This window comes from Marmota monax, unplaced genomic scaffold (genome assembly GCF_021218885.2).
Source record: "Marmota monax isolate L192 unplaced genomic scaffold, Marmota_monax_Labrador192_F-V1.1 WCK01_AAM20220418_F8-fsc00192, whole genome shotgun sequence".
Lineage (NCBI taxonomy): Eukaryota > Metazoa > Chordata > Mammalia > Rodentia > Sciuridae > Marmota > Marmota monax.
Genome location: NW_026693786.1, coordinates 3113983 through 3132770, shown reverse-complemented (window position 1 = coordinate 3132770; position 18788 = coordinate 3113983). Strand labels below are relative to the sequence as shown.

Below are 18788 nucleotides of genomic sequence, written 5' to 3'. Positions count from 1 at the left end.
CCAGGGTTTTGTTTCATTTTAACCTATCATATCCATTAACGTATTTTTATGAGCCCTAACAGATGCGGGCCATATAACCAGTTTCTGATAATTATTTTTTGAATAATTAATTCATAGGGCCCTTGACAGTAATAGGTTGAAATTTTAAAAAATGTTAAAAGTTACTGAGCTTGTAACTAGCTGGACTAGCTGGATCTCTATATGGTATCAGGGACTGAACAAGTACTCTTGAATTCCAATTACTAGTCTGATCAAAATTTCTCCTATTGGGCTAGGGGTCTAGCTCAGTAATAGAGCACTTGCTTATTAGCATGTGTCAGACCCCAGGTTTGAGGAAAAGCATCACCAAAAAAAGAAAGAAAAAAAAGAAATTCTGTTGCTCAAGTCCATCTTTGAAAACACCTAAGGAAACTGGGAAGTTGCAGCTCTGCTCTCATTTGTTATACAAGATATCATAAAATGGTGGCTATTTAAATTATATTATTTAATATTATTATTTTGGGTACCAGGGGTTGAACTCAGGGGCACTAGACCACTGAGCCACATCCCCAGCCCTTTTTTGTATTTTATTCAAAGACAGGGTCTCACTGAGTTGCTTAGCACCTTGCTTTTTGCTGAGGCTGGCTTTGAACTCATGATCCTCCTGCCTTAGCCGCCCGAGCTGCTGGATTATAGGTGTGCGCCACCGTGCCTGGCTAATATATTTTTATTGGATTAAATGAAGATTCTGGACTTTGTGTAAATAAGGCTAATATAAATTCAATTCATTTTATTCATAGAGGTCAACAGAGCACATTATTTAGACCAGTGTTCTCAAACCTTAATGTACATAAGAATTACCTGGAGAGCTCATTAAAATGTAGAGTTGGGTTCAATAAGTCAGCAGTGGGCTAGAAAGTCTGTATTTCTAACACCCTGCCAAGTGATGCTGATGTTGCTAATCTGTGAACCACACTTCAAGTTGCAAAAATTTAGACTCAAGTAAATAGGAAAAATTTCCTTTTTGGGGCTAGTCTGAAAGTTTATGGGGCCCTTGCTTAATGTAATGACAAATACCAGATCTGAATGTGAAAAATACTTCAGTTTTATATCATATGTGATATAAATTAATTATATTTGGGTTCCTATGTGTAAGACACAAATGAATATTATAATATAAGCAACTTGTTTTAATGATACTGATATAAACGAAACTTATTTAGGTGGTATTCATCATCAACAAAATAATACCAAATATATGCCAAAGTATTTTGATTTTATAGAAACTCTGAAAAAAATCCAACATTATGAATTACTGAAATGCAAATCAACATAATTGCAAATTCTGTCATTTTGAAAGTTTTTCAAAACCGTAAGTAGTAAAAATAAAAACACTGTAAATGGTAACAGATAAAATTAAATTTTGCTAAAACTAATTTTAGTCATTTTTATGGCTACCTGATATAGTCTCACTTCCAATATTTCTATCCAATTTAAATTTTCTTTCCAGTTTCATAATTATTCCCTTTTGCAATTATAGATTCCCTAAATGTTTTTCAGTCTTTTGGTACTGAAGGCTCTTTAACTTTTTCTAATAAGGAATTATGTGTCACATTTTTAGAGCACAGTTACATTATTCATAATAGCTAACAGTAGAAACAACTCAAATTTCTATTAACTGATGAATGAAGAAATAAATGTGGTATATATCCATACAGTGGAATATTATGAAGTTCTGATATATCCTACAATATGGATGCACCTTGAAAACATTATGCAAAGTAAAACATTCCAGACACACAAAAGGACAACTATTATATGATCCCATTTATATGAGATGGGGGAAGTGGGAGAGAGGGCAGAAGAAGGGTAGATGGACGTGATCAGTGTATGACATATGCATGTATAAAAACATCAGTGAATCTCACAAATCTGAATAATTAATATGTGTTATTAATATGTTAATATAATAGTGATCCCAAAGAACAGTGGTCACTAAGGGCTGGGGGGAAGGAAAAATGGGGAGTGCTAATGGGTATAGGATTTCTTTGGGGGATGACAAAAATGTACTAAATTATATAATGGTGATACCTGCAAAACTGTGCATATACTAACAGCAAATTAAGTTTGTACTTTCAAAGGGTGAATTTTATGGTATTATATGAACTACAGGTTGAGTAGCCCTTGTCAGAAATGCTTAGGGTCATTCAACAGATGAATGGATAAAGAAAATGTGGTATATATACACAATGGAATATTACTCAGCCATAAAGAAGAATGAAATTATGGCATTTGCTGGTAAATGGACAGAATTGGAGGATATCATACTAATTGAAATAAGCCAATCTCCAAAAACCAAAAGCCAATGTTCTCTCTGATATGTAGATGCTAATACACAATAAGGGGAGAGGGAAGAACAGAGGTTCATTGGATTAGACAAAGGGGAATGAACGGAAGGGAGGATGGGAATAAGAAAGACAGTAGAATAAATCAGACATAACTTTCCTATGCTCAATATATGGACACATGACCAGTGTAACTGCACATCATGTTTAACCACAAGAATGAGATCCTAATTAGGATACATTATACTCCATATATGTACATTATATCAAAATACATTCTACTGTCATTTACAACTAAAAAAAAAACAACAACAAAAATAAATGCTTGAGGTCAGAAGTGTTTTGGATTCTTGAACATTTGCTTAAATGCAATGAAATATATAGGGGATGGGACCCAAATCAAAACATGAAATTCATTTGTGTTTTGTATACATCTTATCTGCAAATCTTGAAAATAATTTTAAAAAATATTTTTGGTCTGCCTATGTTTAGACAGCAACCCATCACATGTGGTGAAGTGTGGAATTTTCCACTTAATGGCATCATGTTGGCACTCAAAAAGTTTTGAATTTGGGGGCTGGGGCTATAGCTCAGTGGCAAAGCACTTGCCTAGCATTTGTGAGGCATGGGGTTCGATCCTTAGCACTACATAAAAAAACTAAACAAATAAAGGCATGCTGTCCATTTACAACTATTAATTTTTTTAAAAGTTATGAATTTTGCAGCATTTTGATTTTCTGGAGCATTTTGAATTCTGGATTTTCAGATTAGGGATATTCACTATGTACATGTCAACTTCTAAATGTGAGAATTATATAATTTCTACCATTTGTCATCAATATGAAAATTAAGAATGCTTTTTATTCCTCAGGGTCCTCTCCCACTGACACTTATGTACCATAATAATCTAGGCATGTGTTTACTAAAAGCTTTGCTTCAGTCTGAGTGAGCATAAAAAGGGATTATTACTATTTGATATCTTTCATTCTAATCAGAATAGCAAAGGTTAATGACATTGTCTGGAAAACATTTGTATTTGTTTTAGTCATTAAGGCAAGAAATTTCATTAAGTCAATTCTTTAGTTTAATTCAAGGCCAGGTTCAATTCTGGTTCAAAACAACAAGTTCACATAGGCAAATTCCACTGGATATACGTTTTTGTTTCCAGTTAAAAAGTAAGAGCTATCAGGAAATATGAAAAATTTGAAACAGGTCTGGAATCAGTTTAATTTGGATGTCTAAATTTAAAGTCACAGTTTAAATCTTATTATTTATTTCTACCATTTCTTTTTAAAATAACATTTGGCTCCCCCATTATATAAATACATACATACATCATTGATGTAAAAAAATGTATAATACACAGGAAAGCACAATGAAAACAACAACAAAAAAAAGTCATTCTTATCCTACCAATCAAAGAAAACCACAATTTGGTGGGAACAGGGACTGAAATATAGCAGGTCAGATTCCATGCATGTATGATTTTATTGGGATGAACCCAGCTACTATGTATGATGCTCGTTAAATAAATAAATAAAAGATAACCACTATTAAAATTTTGGTCCATGTCCTGCGGAATTTTATTCATTTTTATTCATTACAGAAATGAATTCATATACATTTATTTATAATTTTGATTGCAGTACACATGTGGAATTTTAGCTTTTTTTTTCATTTAGCAAAATAGCTCAGACATTTTCCTATAGTATTACTTATCTTTAATACCATCATTTTTTATGGCTTCACAGCATTTCATCACATGGTTATACCATGATTTACTTATTGTTTATAGTTTTTCAAATACTATAAATAATTATTCAAACATCCTTAGGCATCTTTGTATGTGCTGCTGGCTACCTCCCTAGGACTTGTTAGTAAAAAGTGGAATTTCAGTGCCTATAAATCATTTCTCATTGCTCAAAGCCAAATGAAGTGGCAAAATAAAAATAAAAGAACATTAGGGAAGTCAAAGAAAAAGTGATAGTTACCTGATAGGGCGGCATCAAATCCCATGTCTTCTATTGCTTCTCTCAAGGTTTCTGGAGAGGTTAGTAGAGGGTCATACTCAACAGTTCCATTGCTATTTGCAAGGGAGACTCGTATGGATTTTACACCTGCCTTTTTTGATATTACACCTTCAATAGACTGTACACAAGAATTACAAGTCATACCATCAATGTGTATCACAGTTTCTTGAGTCAGAGGCTGGCTAACTATGTTCAAAGGCATCTTTTGAAGAGATGAGCTTGAGGGAGAGGTGGAGGTACTCTCAACTTCACTTGCAATCCTAACTCTATATTGCCCTGGTGAAACAGCTTCTATTGCTTTTCTCAGCATTTCTGGAGTGACTGAGCTTACATTGTACTTTACAACAGCAGACCTATTCTCTAAAGAAACTACTATGCTGTTTACATATTGGAGTGTAGATAAAGCACTTTCAATATTTGACACACATGATTTACAATGCATGCCATCTATGATGAAAGTGGCTGTTGTATCATTGGTATATGATGATGATGGACTTCTTTGCTGTGATCCTTCTGGAGATTTCACTGGTGTGTTCTTTAGACGTTCTACATCAATAGCTCCCAATTTAAGGTACTTGGGCTGTTTTTTGATGTATGCTGGAAAGCCTGCAGCTTCGATCTGCTTCTTTATTTCCTCTACTGTGATAAGATGAGGTTGGTAAACAACAGTGGCTTCTTGGTTGTCTAGGGAAACTAGTTAATAAAAAGAAACATGAATATTATTTAAGTCAGTTATTCCTGCACCCCTTCAGAATCAATAATTATTCCTCTCCCATTCTTCTCAACATCTGTTCTTAAAATAACTTTGTTCTTTTCATAAAATGTGATTGACATGAAGTGGAAAGAAATAAAAGATATCATCACTGTTGCTATGGTCTCTACGTTTCTATAAACCTGCATAGAAATATATTAAAGAGTCCCCCAGGCATGTTGTGGTAAGAACCCTGAACTCCAGGAATCGCTACCCCCGCTGCCCTTTCTGCCAAACTAAAGTTCAAAACTCTCATAACCTTTAATTATAATTATTAACTTTACTGACATTAATGCTGGGAATATGCTATGCCTCAAACTTCAACGAAGTGGTAAGCATTCTAGTCCCATGGATTCAAAACCCATGCTTGGGAAGAAAGCAAAAAGTTAAAAGATCAAACCCGAAAACTAAGCTTTATAAAACAAGCAAAATCATATTGGTACTATTACCTTTAATTCGCTGAATACCTTGCAGTTTCCCAATTTTTCCTTCAATAGTGCTAGTGCATGAATGGCAGGTCATTCCTTCCACTTTCATCTTCAACATGACTTCCCCTGCTGGAGCCATACTGTGGTCTTCATAAGTTCCTGTTTTTTTCTCTACAGTTCCAATATCTAAACTGAGGTCTGGAACCAGCTCTATTATCTGATTGGCATTCACTATAGAAGGAATGATTGTCACTACTGCAGTTCTTTGCTGAGGGGAAATTTTAATGTCTGTCACACCCTTGGTCTTGAGCAATGTGCTTTGGATATGGTCCCATGGTGGAGCCAGTGAAGCAGTAACAGTCAAAAACACAGTATCGGTTAAAACTGGAAGAGGGTTAGGATTATGGAGAATAGCATCAAAGCCCATGTCATCGATAGCTTCCTGTAGGGTCTTTGGAGTCTGCAGTTTAGGGTCATAAATAATCGTCGCATTTTTCTCTTCCAGTGAAACCTTTTGGAAGGAAATTTCAGAAGTCAGTTTAATTAAGTGATAGGACATTGGGTTTTATTTATTTATTTGGTTCTAGAGATTGAACCCAGGGGCACTCAACCATAGATTCACATCCCCAGCCCTTTTTACTTATTTATTTTATTTTTTGTTTTGAGACAGGGGTTTGCTAAGTTGCTGAGGCTGACCTTGAACTTGTGATCCTTCTGCCTTAGCCTCCCAAGTTGCTGGGACTATAAGCATGTGCCCCAGTGTCTGGCTCACATGACAGAGGATCTTAAAAATGTCAATAATTATTATCACATTCAAGAAGAATAAAATAACTCAATCTAATTGGAGTAAATAATAATAAATAATTTATTATTTTTCATTATACTATTCTCATTGGAAAGGAACACAAAATGTCTTGTCTATTTAAAAGAAAGGTAAAGCCTACGTGACTATGGTACCAGTCAACTATCTGAAATATGTACATGGACAAATACACCCTAGAATTTCACAACACAGCACAAACTACTCTTTCCTACCATCTCCTTTCATGACTATTCCAATACTTCACAGTCTACTAATTCAAAAGGTTATATGGGAAGCAGGATTAGCTATAGAAAATAAAAAGATAACATGAATTTTGCTCATATAAAATGTTCAATTAAGATAACTGTTGGCAAGAAAAGACACTAACCTGCCAGTTTATGAGTGAAGGTAATATTTATAGGTTTTTGTAGCATATACTCCTATTACTCTTAAGTCACTACAGCATAGTATTAATTTTGTTCAAAACCAGAACACTTTTATTGATTCTTTTATGGTTCATAAACATGATGATTGGGTTTTCACATTTAAGTGTAAGATATGCCTCACTCAATCCTTGTTATGACACTAGCACATTTTCTGACAGAAAAAGGAACTTTTGGTGTTTTGCCTGATTAGATTATAAAACAATGGTTGTATTAGTTAAAATATTTTTAGTTGTAGATGGACATAATTCCTTTATTTGTTTTTTATATAGTGCTGAGGATCAAATCCAGTGCCTCACACATGCTAGGCAAGCGCTCTACCACTGAGCTACAACCCCATCCCCCAATGGTTGTATTCTTAAAGCTCAGTTACAGCATATAATTTAACTACTGTCATGACTGCATCTCTTTGGCTAACATATTACAAAGATTTATGATGAACACACACATTCACAAATACTGGGTTAAGAGAATATTTTAATTCCAACTATAATTCTCTACTACTTATTAGCCAACCACCCTCTATTAGTTCCACCATCTAAAAAATGAGAAAATATGCCCTGTGTTCTTATAGGGTTTTTTTTTATAGTGATCATATAAGTAAATAGATAGGAAAATTCTTTGTAGCAGCAACAAGTTATATAAAAGTAAGCCACTAATTATTATCAAGAACTTATTGTAGGTGCCTGGAAATGGGATTCTCAGGATACAAAGTGAACATGGCATAATCATAAGGAGCAATACTGGCATAGAGACTCTAGAAAAAATGGACACTCATTCATCCCTAGGAACAGAGGTGAGGGAAGATAATATCTGAGCATTAAAGGACAAACAGGAATCAGCAAGGATGTATGAGGCAAGGAAATGTAGACAACTGGAAGCACAAGAGTAGTGAGAGATGAGAAGCTGGGGAAATAGACAACTGCTCCATTATGGGGTCTCACATAACAATATTGTTTTGTAATTTATCTTTTAGTAAGTGGGGAGGCATGGATAAGTTAAGCAGGAAAATGACATGATTAGATTTGCACTACAGAGAAGAGTCATTTCAGAGGCTGTATGGAATATGACAAGGTGGGGTGGAGTAATAAAGGAGGAAGGAAGATCAAAGAGGAGGCTACTACAATTACAACAGTGGTGCAATAGATTCTGAATTACAACATGCACACTGGAGTAAAGAGAACAGAGGCAGTTCCAAGATACATTTAGTACAGCAGGGCCTAACTAATCAGATGTAGAGGGTAAGGAATGACTAGGATGATTCATAAATTCCTGGCTTGGGCCAGTGGATAGATGGTAATGCCATTAAATAATATTAGAAAGAGAGGAAGAAAAAAAGAAGAAGTAAAGAGGTAAAAGTAGAGAAAAAGGAGAGGTAATGAATATAGTTCTAGACCTATCGATTTTGAGATAGCAGTACAATATTCATGTTCAAAAAGTATCTAAAATATAGGTATTATTATTTTTATTAATTTAGAGTGAAAGCTTTGTTTCACACAACAAAAACAACTCAAAATAAAGCTAAATATAATTCAGAGTGGGAAATATCATATTAAACTCTCTACAATAATTATATAATTAAAATTTTCACTTATTTTCATGGACTTCATTCTTTATTTCTTCCTTTAGCTTGATAACCAATGACTATGTATTTGATGAAAATTGAAATTGCTTATGGCATGGAAAGTTTCTATCACTCAGATAATTCTAGTTGGTTAGCTTGTTCTTGTTATAGAAGAGATCACTATCACAAATGATCCAAAACAGAACTGGGAAAATAATTTATATTGGATTTGGATTACATTATGTAATTTTCCATGAGAAAATTCAGAACAGTAAACCACATATAGTTGAGACACAGATTTGAAAAAGATACAATATTATGTGCAATATTATGACAATCACTATCACATGGAAGCTTCTGTGTCTCTGTGTTTTCAAAGAGATCCTCTTTTAAACTTTAATCTCACTCCTCTGAGATCAATGATTTTCTTATTTTAAAAAAATGACTAGGGGTGCTGGGGATGTGGCATGTGAGACCCTTGGTTCCATCTCATCCATGCAAAAGAAAAAAAAAAGACTTTATGACTGGGGGTATAGCTCAGTGGTAGAATGTTTACCTAGCAAATGCAAGGCCTTGGGTTCCATCCCTGCAACATGGAAAAAAAAGAAGAAAGTGACATTCAATAATGTAGACATGATAACTAAAGGGGAAGTTGGATCAGTGGTTTTCAGGGGCTAAGGGTGGGGGCCAAGTATCACAACAGAGTTTTTAGGGGTGATGAGACTGTGCTATCCTGGTGGTATGAATCTATACATGTATTACATTCACAAAACTAAAAAAATTCAAAGAACTCTATACCAAAAAAGTTAATACTATTGGATGATAATTTTTGAAAACAAAACAAAAAAATGAAAAATTCAGTTCCTCAGCTGCACCAGCCACATCCTAAGTGTTCAATGGTCAACATGACTCAATGTAGCTAGTGGCTGCCATATTTGATAGAGCATATGAAGAACATTACCATCAGTATGGAACATTCTTGGACAGCACTATTTTAGGTACTACTACATTTTTTCTGATAAAGTGACAATGTAAAGAATTATTTTCCCTTTAGGTTTGAATATATTATGTCTGGTATCAAGACTGGTTTTGAGCTAAATTCTCCCCTTAACAATGTCATTTTACTAACATACACAATGAGAAATTTGTCTGATTTTAAGAGCAAAAATAATTTCACCACTGGATGATTTGCTATACTTTGTATTGCCTTAGCCCATATTTTATTCATAAAAGATATAATGAGACTATGTATAATATACTATACCAAAAGGTTATATTACCCTGTGCTATTTATGCTGCAGAAGGGGAACACACTTCCTTAGTTATTAACTTCCTACTTCTTTCAGCTGGCCATCTATACTCAATGTTCCCCTTTAGGGTAATAGCACTTAACTTTCCCTCTGAATATTAATATCAAAAAAACTTTTCAAACTTAAGTTTTCAAAGTAAAGTGAATCTTATTTCGTTTTAAGAAGAAATTTTCATAGTAGCTGATAATTTTACAATACAGTTTGGGGTGCCAAATCCTTGAGCAGGAAGCTAAATGGCATTTATCTTGTCAACAAATATTTGAATGCCTATTATAGTGCCTGGCCCTGTGCTAGCCTCCTCCAAGTCCTCACATTGTTTCAGAGTTTCAAAAGTTTCTTTTTCTCAGAATCCTTCATTAGAAACCAATACTATTATTTTTATTTTCAGAGAAACTATTTCCCATTAGTTCCTATTAGTTCCTCTGGAAAGTAAACAACAGCATACAACTATGAACTTAGGAGGTACTTAAGATGAAGGACTTTTCAGTATTTGGGTAAAGACAGTAGTGGGAGAGGGAAAAAGAAAATAAACCAAATTCTGTATAATCTGTAGCATTTATAGCTTTATAACAGTAGAGAGGGTGCTGACAGAAGTTGTAAAGGATCCATTATTTTAATGTTTGTGGTGTTCTGTGTCTCCTGAAATGTCAAAGGTGAAATTCAGGCACAGTATACTTTTTGAATACAATTTCTGCATAATTTGCATAATACATAAAGGCTGCATCTTATATTCTTAGGCAATATGAAAGCTAAAAGCTTGGACAAATCAACCCTACTTCTGAGGGCTTCTACTTCCTGACAGACTGGCCAATATTCCTTTTAAGCTCTAACATTCTATAAAAGCTAAAAACTGTTGTTAATATCTCTTCTTGGGTTTTGTCATTAGTACATTATTCTCTTTTGCATTCTTCCTCATTTGATAATGAAAGGTGCCAGTCTGAATGTGTCCCACAAAATTCATGTTGAAACCCTAACCCCCCAGGAGGGGTTTTGGGAGGTGAGGAGGTCATGAAGCAGAGCCCTCATAATTAGGATGAATTATCAAAGAGGTACCAGAGAGCTCACATAGATGGTTCTACCATATGAAGATACAGGAAGAAGACACCTTTAAGGACCAGAAGTCAGCCCTTGCCAGATAGTGAATTTGCTGTTGCATGGATTTTAGAATTATAAGAAATAAATTTTTATTGTTTATAAGCCACCCAGTTTATTCTATTTTGTTATAGCAAGTAAAGAGACTAAGACAATGGCAATCCAATTCTGTATGTATAAAAAGCTAGGAAACTGAAGAAACTGCCCAGAAAACCCAGCAAGAAAATGAAACAGCTAGGATTCAAATGCAAACATAAGTAACTCCAAAATCCATGCTCTTTCAATCTATAAATGATTAGGTTAGATGATGGCCAATTTCTTCTTTTTTAATACATTTAAAATTTTATTCAAAATAGATGAGTAGACATACAAACAATATGAAAAAGCAAGAAAACAAACTATCCAAAACAAAATAGATCTTAGACCTAAAGGTAAAAATTTCTGAGAATATAGGCTGGTAAATCACAATGATGTCCAATTTCTTGAAAAACTAAAATCATGTGCCTGTGATTTGAACAATGTATGTTTTACAAATAAAAAATAAACCTGAATAGCATTAAATATTTCTAGCGTTTGAACCAAATTTTACTTCAGTTTATTATTCCCCTCTATATTTCTTTGCTTCTCCCATGCTAATGTAAATTAAAAATTACTTAGAGAACAAATTAATTTGGGTTTTTAGCAAAATTGAAAATCAGGACATTTTAATATTTCCCCATTTTTAAGTCATTTTGGGAAAGGTTCTTGGCTAATGTTTTAGCACAGTAAAATTTCTTTTTATCTTCTAGGAACCAATTTATATATCAGGTTAACAAGCTACTCAGTGTAGGAATCTCAGAAGATTTGAAGCCCACTTTCTTTCATGTTCATCTAATGATTCAACACAGAGGTGATCAAAGTTTTTTATGGTTGGAAAGATTCTGCCATTTTACACATACAGAAATTGAAGTCAGAAAAGTGAAGTGATTCAACCATTATCCTGAATTTCTAATATGTTTATATCACTCATGTATTTTTGAATCAAGTAAAAACTAATTACAATAAATAAGAGTCCTATTATATATATATATATATATATATATATATATATATATATATATATATATATATATATATATATATATATGGTTACAATACAAATTACATTATTGTTTATTGAAAAAGAATACATGTACATTAATAGAGTAACACTCTGCTTTGGTGCTTCAATATAGTATACTAAAATTAAAATATCATAAGAGGATGCCATTCAGCTCTATTAACATTTTGGGGGGGTACCAGAGCTGCAGTTCATTGATAAAGAGTTCATGCTTAGCATATGTGAGGCCATGGGTTCAAGCCTCAGCACCAAAAGATAAAATTATCCTTTTGACCAATATAAGTAAAGGTTAGCCTTAAAATTATGAAATCATTTTATGAATTGGCAAAAGACAATTGTTAGAAACTAAGACAATAGTTCAACATTGATCTAAAATTTCAAGAAAATCGAATGTTTGAAGATGAGAGATGTATACATTTTAGTTTTTAAGTTGTAACATTGTTTTTCATAAACTAGGCTTCCTGTAAATTGAGTGCTTTTCAATTTTCACTTTTAATACATTTTCATTTGCTTCAGAAATTATACAATATATGATTATTCATTATAAAAAATTAAATACAACAGTATAAAAAGGAAATAGTGAAAGTCCCCTTCACACCATTTCTCCACTGCTAGGTTTTATCTTGGATTTATTTGACATTTCTTTGATATTTGGAATAGAGTGCAGAAGCCTAAGCCTTTGTGAAAAGCTGATTCTACATTTTAATGGATGTGTGATTATTATCTGCTACTTTATAATAATCAAAATGCCTATATTACCCTAATATAGAGTAAGTAAAAGAACATTAATCTGAAGAACAAAATGTTGAATACACTATCATTTGCTATAGAAAATTTTAAAAATCTCAAACAAATAAAAATATCAGATGGGTTCTTTATATATTGATATGGAACAATATCTAAAATGTATTTACTAAGTGAAAAAAGCAAGGTGCAGAATGATATGTACAGTATGCTTCAATTTTTATAAAGTATATATATATATATATATATATATATATATATATATATATACACACACACACACACATATATTTGGTAGATATACATATATACATAATTTTATATTTATTGTCTTTCTGGAAGAATACACACATATATAGGATAACTTGTTTCCTATGGGAGTAGGATTTTAATCTATGCATGTGTTACTTTTACAATAATAAAAAATTAGTTAATTTTAAGGGGAGCTAGGAATGTATTTATTGATTCATAGAATAAATTTAGTACTGACAGCATCTAGGTAGTCATTTTTCCATATTTTATTGGTGCATGATAATTATACATAAAGTGGGATTCATTTTATGTCCACAATACAACAATATAATTTGGTCAAAGCCATTCTTTTCCCTTAGATAGTCATTTTTTTCTGTAGTCCTAAGTATTGAACCCAGGGACACTCTACCACTGAGCTACACCCCCAGCCTTTTTAAAATTTTTGTTTTGAGACAGGGTCTCACTAATTTTCTGAAGCTTGCCTTGACCTTGTGATCCTCCTGCCTCAGCCTCCTGAGTCACTGTGATTATAAGCATGCACCACTGAGCCTGTCTAGGTGGTCATTTTTATAAAAGATAGTCTATATAAAGAGAACAGGTACCAGTGTTTATCGGAGTAAATGTTAAAAGCACTCAAAAAGTTAGCGTTATAAGTTTCAGGGACAAAGTAATTTGTTAATAAGACATTAACCTTTGGAATCATTCAGTACTTATATCTAATTAAATTTGTTTTTACATTTTTACTTCACAAAGGCCAAACGATCCCAGAGAAAGAACTTCACATTATCTGCCCATTTTATTTTTCCTTTGAACAGACTGCTGGGGTGATTAAATTAAACTTCAGTTTAATCCCTTTAAAGTCTACTCTTAACATTGGCAGGAAAAACAAGACTATTATATTCATTTAATGTATAATTTAAGATACAATTCCCAAAGTGTATTCACATGATAAACCTGCAAAGAGAAATTAATCATATTCTTTCTGTTCATTCAAAAATTAGAGACGTCTAATTCAGTGGACTAGACACAAAGGAATAAAGGGAAGGGAGGAGGGACAGGAATAAGAAAGACAGTGGAAAGAATCTGACATAACTTTCCTAAGTACATATATGAATATACCACAGTGAATCTCCACATCCTGTACAATCACAAGACTGGGATCCTAATTAGAATGATATACTCCATGTTTGTATAAATATGTCAAAATATACTTTGCTGTCATGTATAACTAAACAGAACACATTTTTAAAGGGAAAAAAAAAGAGACTTCTTGACTATTCATGCTCCTTGAATTGTTAAAACTTTAATCTTTTCCACTGTTGCATTTTTCAATAAAACAATCATACTTGATTGAATAATCACAATTGTATTACTTCAATCCAAACACTACCATGAACTTTGTTTTTAAATATTTTTTTTAGTTGTAGATGGACCTTTATTTTATGTATTTATATGCAGTGCTGAGGATGGAACCCAGGACCTCACACATGCTAGGCAAGTGCTCCACCACTGAGCCACAACCCCAGCCCCCAAGAGCTCCTTTTGGGGGGCTTGGGATACTAGAAATTGAACCTAGAGTGCTTTATTACAGGCATGCGCCACTGTGCCCAGCTTACCAAGAGCTCCGATTTAGTTAAAACACTGCTATCCTGAAATCTGGTTTCTAAATTGACTGCACATAATTTTAATTGTAACTTTGAAAATTATGACAGAAATTTTAAACCTTAATATTCTTTAAAAAGTGGGTAATGTTTATGTATCATCATGTTGACCTACTTTCTTTTTTTTTTTTTAAGAGAGAGAGAATCTTAATATTTATTTTTAGTTTTCGGTGGACACAACATCTTTGTTTGTATGTGGTGCTGAGGATCGAACCCGGGCCGCACGCATGCCAGGCGAGCGCGCTACCACTTGAGCCACATCCCCAGCCCCTGCTGACCTACTTTCTGAATATAAATTATATTTGGACAAGGACAATTTGCTCTATGGTGCCTAGAAAGAGGCAAATCCACATTTTATGGCCTCTAAAACTCAAATAACAATAAATAACTTTATAAAATATTTATTTTATATCCAAATAAAATAACCATATAGGATTATAAATAATATTCTATATAAAAGTAAGTATACTGAATATATAATAAAAATCACACTACAAATTTGTTAAATCATAATATCATAAACATCCATAAAAAAACATTTTTATTAATAATGTCTGATACACCTCTTTTTTTCCTACACATCTGGCTGTACATTGTTTCATGCTTCCTTTGACAATGACTTGATAAAAACATTTTCTGTACAGAGAAGACAGATAATTCGGTCTTTCCTCTAAATAGAATGTTGTTTTTGTTTGCTCTGCAGCACTGGGGATGGGAAACTTTACCCAAGAACTACATCCCCATCTCTAAAATGTTTTTGATTAGCAATAGTTTAGAAAATTTCCTTTCAACATTAAAATTCATCACTATTCACAAAAACTGTTAAGTTTTTAGAGCTATTCTCAAATTTGGGATAACTACTGAGTTTCTTTCCTATATAACTATAAGATTTCAGGGCATTTCAAGCTTACTAATGCAGTTTCTAATCTTATGTAGTCTTTCCGTTGATAGCATTAATTTACCAGTTTTACACTGAGCCCTATACCTTCATGTCACAACTCTGTTGGTGCCTCCGATGATGGGGGTTTTGGAAGTCATTCCTATACCAGAATTCCTAGCAAAAATCTTCACCATATACAGAAGTAACCAAGACTCACACCTAGCTAAAGAGTTCACTAACCCCAAACTAAAAATATCTCCAACTTAACCTCCTCTGAGATCCCCAAAATACTCATGGCCACTCCAACACAAAGGGGAAGCTCTAAGAGGGATTAAAGTGGAAATGAACAGGGTTTTTTAAAGACTGTGGTTAAAATATTTTACTTTTATAAATAGTACAAAAACATGTGACCATATGAACACATTGCTAAAACTCCTTCCAGGGTTGTAGAAGGAGGTCAATGCAAAGGAGAGGCTCTGAAACATAAGCTTCACTAACTTCACAATAAATCTGTCCCTGGGCTTAGAAGACTTAACACTTAGTAAAATATTTTCTAAAGGAAGAAAAAAAGAACAGTCAAAAATATATCCTATTTTAAAAGGGTTTTTGACAGATGGAGGGCAGGAAGAGCTGAAAAAAACAGAAGTATCTTTCTTCGTATGTTTAGCAATCAAATTGTGAATGTGCCCTGGAAAGTATAGGCTTGAGTATCTGTCACTGGGATTTGTGTAAATCATTACTGGTAACACAGACTGCTTTCACATTACCTCACTGCTATTCTTCCTTTACAATTGAATCAAAATTCAATTGCATTTGTCTGACCTTAAACAGATCTTTTTAGGCAGTGGTGAATTCTGGGAAGATGCAGTGGCAATAGTATTCTTAGATATGAGTGGGGTGCAAGTAGGCTGTTTTGGGAAATAACAATGTACTTGCAAATATCAAAATGGAATCTAGCCTTATAGTTATATATGAACATGTCAGCACAAACAAATAATCACCCCAAATAGTTTGCCAGTCATGGAGTTGGGGATTTCAGAAAATACATTATTTGTCTGTGGAGAGTAAGTACCAAATCACTTGAAGAACAATTATGTGAACTAGCTTCCAGATGGTTAAAATAGTTTTACTACAATTAGCACAAACACTACTATATAATTAGTAAGCTTCAGCCTCTCTTCCGGCCTCCAGTACCAGCCCCACCTTAAATCAAGTGGAGGAGGTTTAATTGGTTTCATTTGAGGATAAATCAAATACATATGTCATATACATTACTCACTGAAATTAAACAACTCATTTTTAAAGTCTTAAGACTGAAGTTTGCAGAGCTCCTTTTGTTATCCTCTTTCCTAATCAACAAACTGTAAGATATTTAACTAATTTTTGCACAGTTATGATTAGTGAAAAATGTTACAAATGTTTTTATAAATTTGAATATTATAAACTCATTTGAGAAAACTGCAGAACAGTAAAAAAAATAAATAAGTACCTGTAACCTCCCATCTTTTCCAACTTGGCTCTCTCTCCAAAGAAAATTAAAGGCAACTGTAGCCTCGTTTGGACTGTAGAGGAACAAAAGTAATGCAGGAGCCTCTAACATTGGAGTTATGCCAAGGTAGAGAGTGAATACAAATTAAAATCTACTTTTGGAGCATGTGAAAATGGAAAATTCATATTCAAGTATTCACATGGATGCCTCAGAGACAGAAAACTTAGGAGAAGGCATATTATACTATGTAAATAAAGCTTTTCTTCTTTTTTTTTGTTTTTTAGTTTTTCAAAGTTTTTAGACTTTTTAAAGTTTTATTGATTTTATTTTTTTAATACATGACAGTGGAATGCATTACAATTCTTATTACACATATATACCACAATTTTTCATATCTGTTTATATATAAAGTATGTTGACACCCAGTTCAAGTCTTTATACATGTACTTTGGATAATGATGTCCATCACATTCCACCATCCTTGCTAATCCCCTGCCCCCTCCTTTTCCCTCCCACTCCTCTAAATAAAGCTTTTCTAACCACAAACATCAATACAGTGTTAACTAATCAGAGTATATAGTCAACAAGTAAGAAATACTGCTTTTCCCCCAAATAGCTGCCCATATATTAGTTAGTATCACATTTTACATAACTCTCAAACTAAGCAAATGTATCAATCTTCATAAAGAATCATGATGTGCCAATTAGTTGATTTTTTGTAATGAAAACAAGGCAAACTGAAGTCAATCTACTCAAGAACTTATGAGAAGTTAGACAAGAATATTATAGAGACAAGAAAGTATGAATCCTGTATTTCATTGAGAAGCCACAACCACTTTGAAATTGAATAGGTAAAAATTAATGTTTAGATTAATGATAATTATAAAATCAGAGCTCCCATAAATACCTGATTTGGATATACACAAAATGTTCTAGTCACAGTATGATGCATACACTTAAAAATACAATGAGCGGGCTGGGGATGTGGCTCAAGTGGGTGTTCACCTGGCATGTGCAGGGCACTGGGTTCAATCCTCAGCACCACATAAAAATAAAGACGTTGTGTCCACCAAAAACTAAAAAATAAATTTTAAAAAATTCTCTCTCTCTCTCTCTTAAAAAAAATACAATGAGCTTCTAATAATTAGAAAGAATCCATTGGATTCCTAATTTTAAATCTTGCACTAAATCTGATGTTCATTGAAAGAAAGCTCCCTTTAGAATATTAACATCTGCTCTGGGTACCATGGCAAAAAATATATCTTTGCATGAGGATCTCAACTTGTCACAGGAAAACCATTCTCTGAAGCAATCTGATCAAATTCCAAAATGGTATTTACTTTCACCATCATTATACAAAATTATAGGAAATTCCAGCAAACAGATCCACCATCAATATAAAGATGACTTAAAGATGATAAAAACCCAAATATTAAAATGATAAGTACAAATGAACACTAAAACGGCACATCTGGGGATTGACTCATTAAGCCCTGGCAGTGAAAATAAACATGTTCGGGGCTGAGGATGTGGCTCAAGCAGTAGCGCGCTCGCCTGGCATGCGTGCGGCCTGGGTTCAATCCTCAGCACCACGTACAAAGATGTTGTGTCCGCCAAAAACTAAAAAATAAATATTAAAAATTCTCTCTCTAAAATATATATATATCTTTAAAAAAAAAAAAAGAAAATAAACATGTTCAATACTAAGCAATTTGTAGCCTAATATTTAAGAAAAAACTTTCTATCCATTATTGTTATTATAGTAACAATCCTCAAAATTTTAGCAAGAAAGAGATATTGTTAACTTCTTTGGGCCCTTAGATGCAAGTTAGAGAGAAATGGGGGAGAATGGGTGCAAATCAAACTTCATGAAGTATGAGAAAGAGTGCTTAAGCTAACTATACTACTATCAATACTGA

At 33.3% G+C, this 18788-nt stretch overlaps 1 protein-coding gene and 1 non-coding gene across 5 annotated transcripts in view; one reads left to right on the top strand and one right to left on the bottom strand.

Moving 5' to 3' along the window:
- The window catches only part of Atp7a (ATPase copper transporting alpha), a 148070-nt gene that overhangs the window by 39583 nt on the left and 89699 nt on the right, over nt 1-18788 (bottom strand). For all 4 annotated transcript variants that reach the window (XM_058584912.1, XM_046462140.2, XM_058584911.1 and 1 more), the window contains 2 exons: nt 5555-6044; nt 4316-5047 (listed from right to left, as the gene is read on the bottom strand). In XM_058584912.1, the coding sequence (XP_058440895.1) occupies nt 4316-5047; nt 5555-6044 (1222 nt within the window). The remainder of the gene's footprint in view (nt 1-4315; nt 5048-5554; nt 6045-18788) is intronic.
- Nucleotides 6839-6942, top strand: LOC124105095 (small nucleolar RNA U13). Its single transcript, XR_006855628.1, has one exon. It is a non-coding gene; the product is annotated as a small nucleolar RNA U13 (small nucleolar RNA).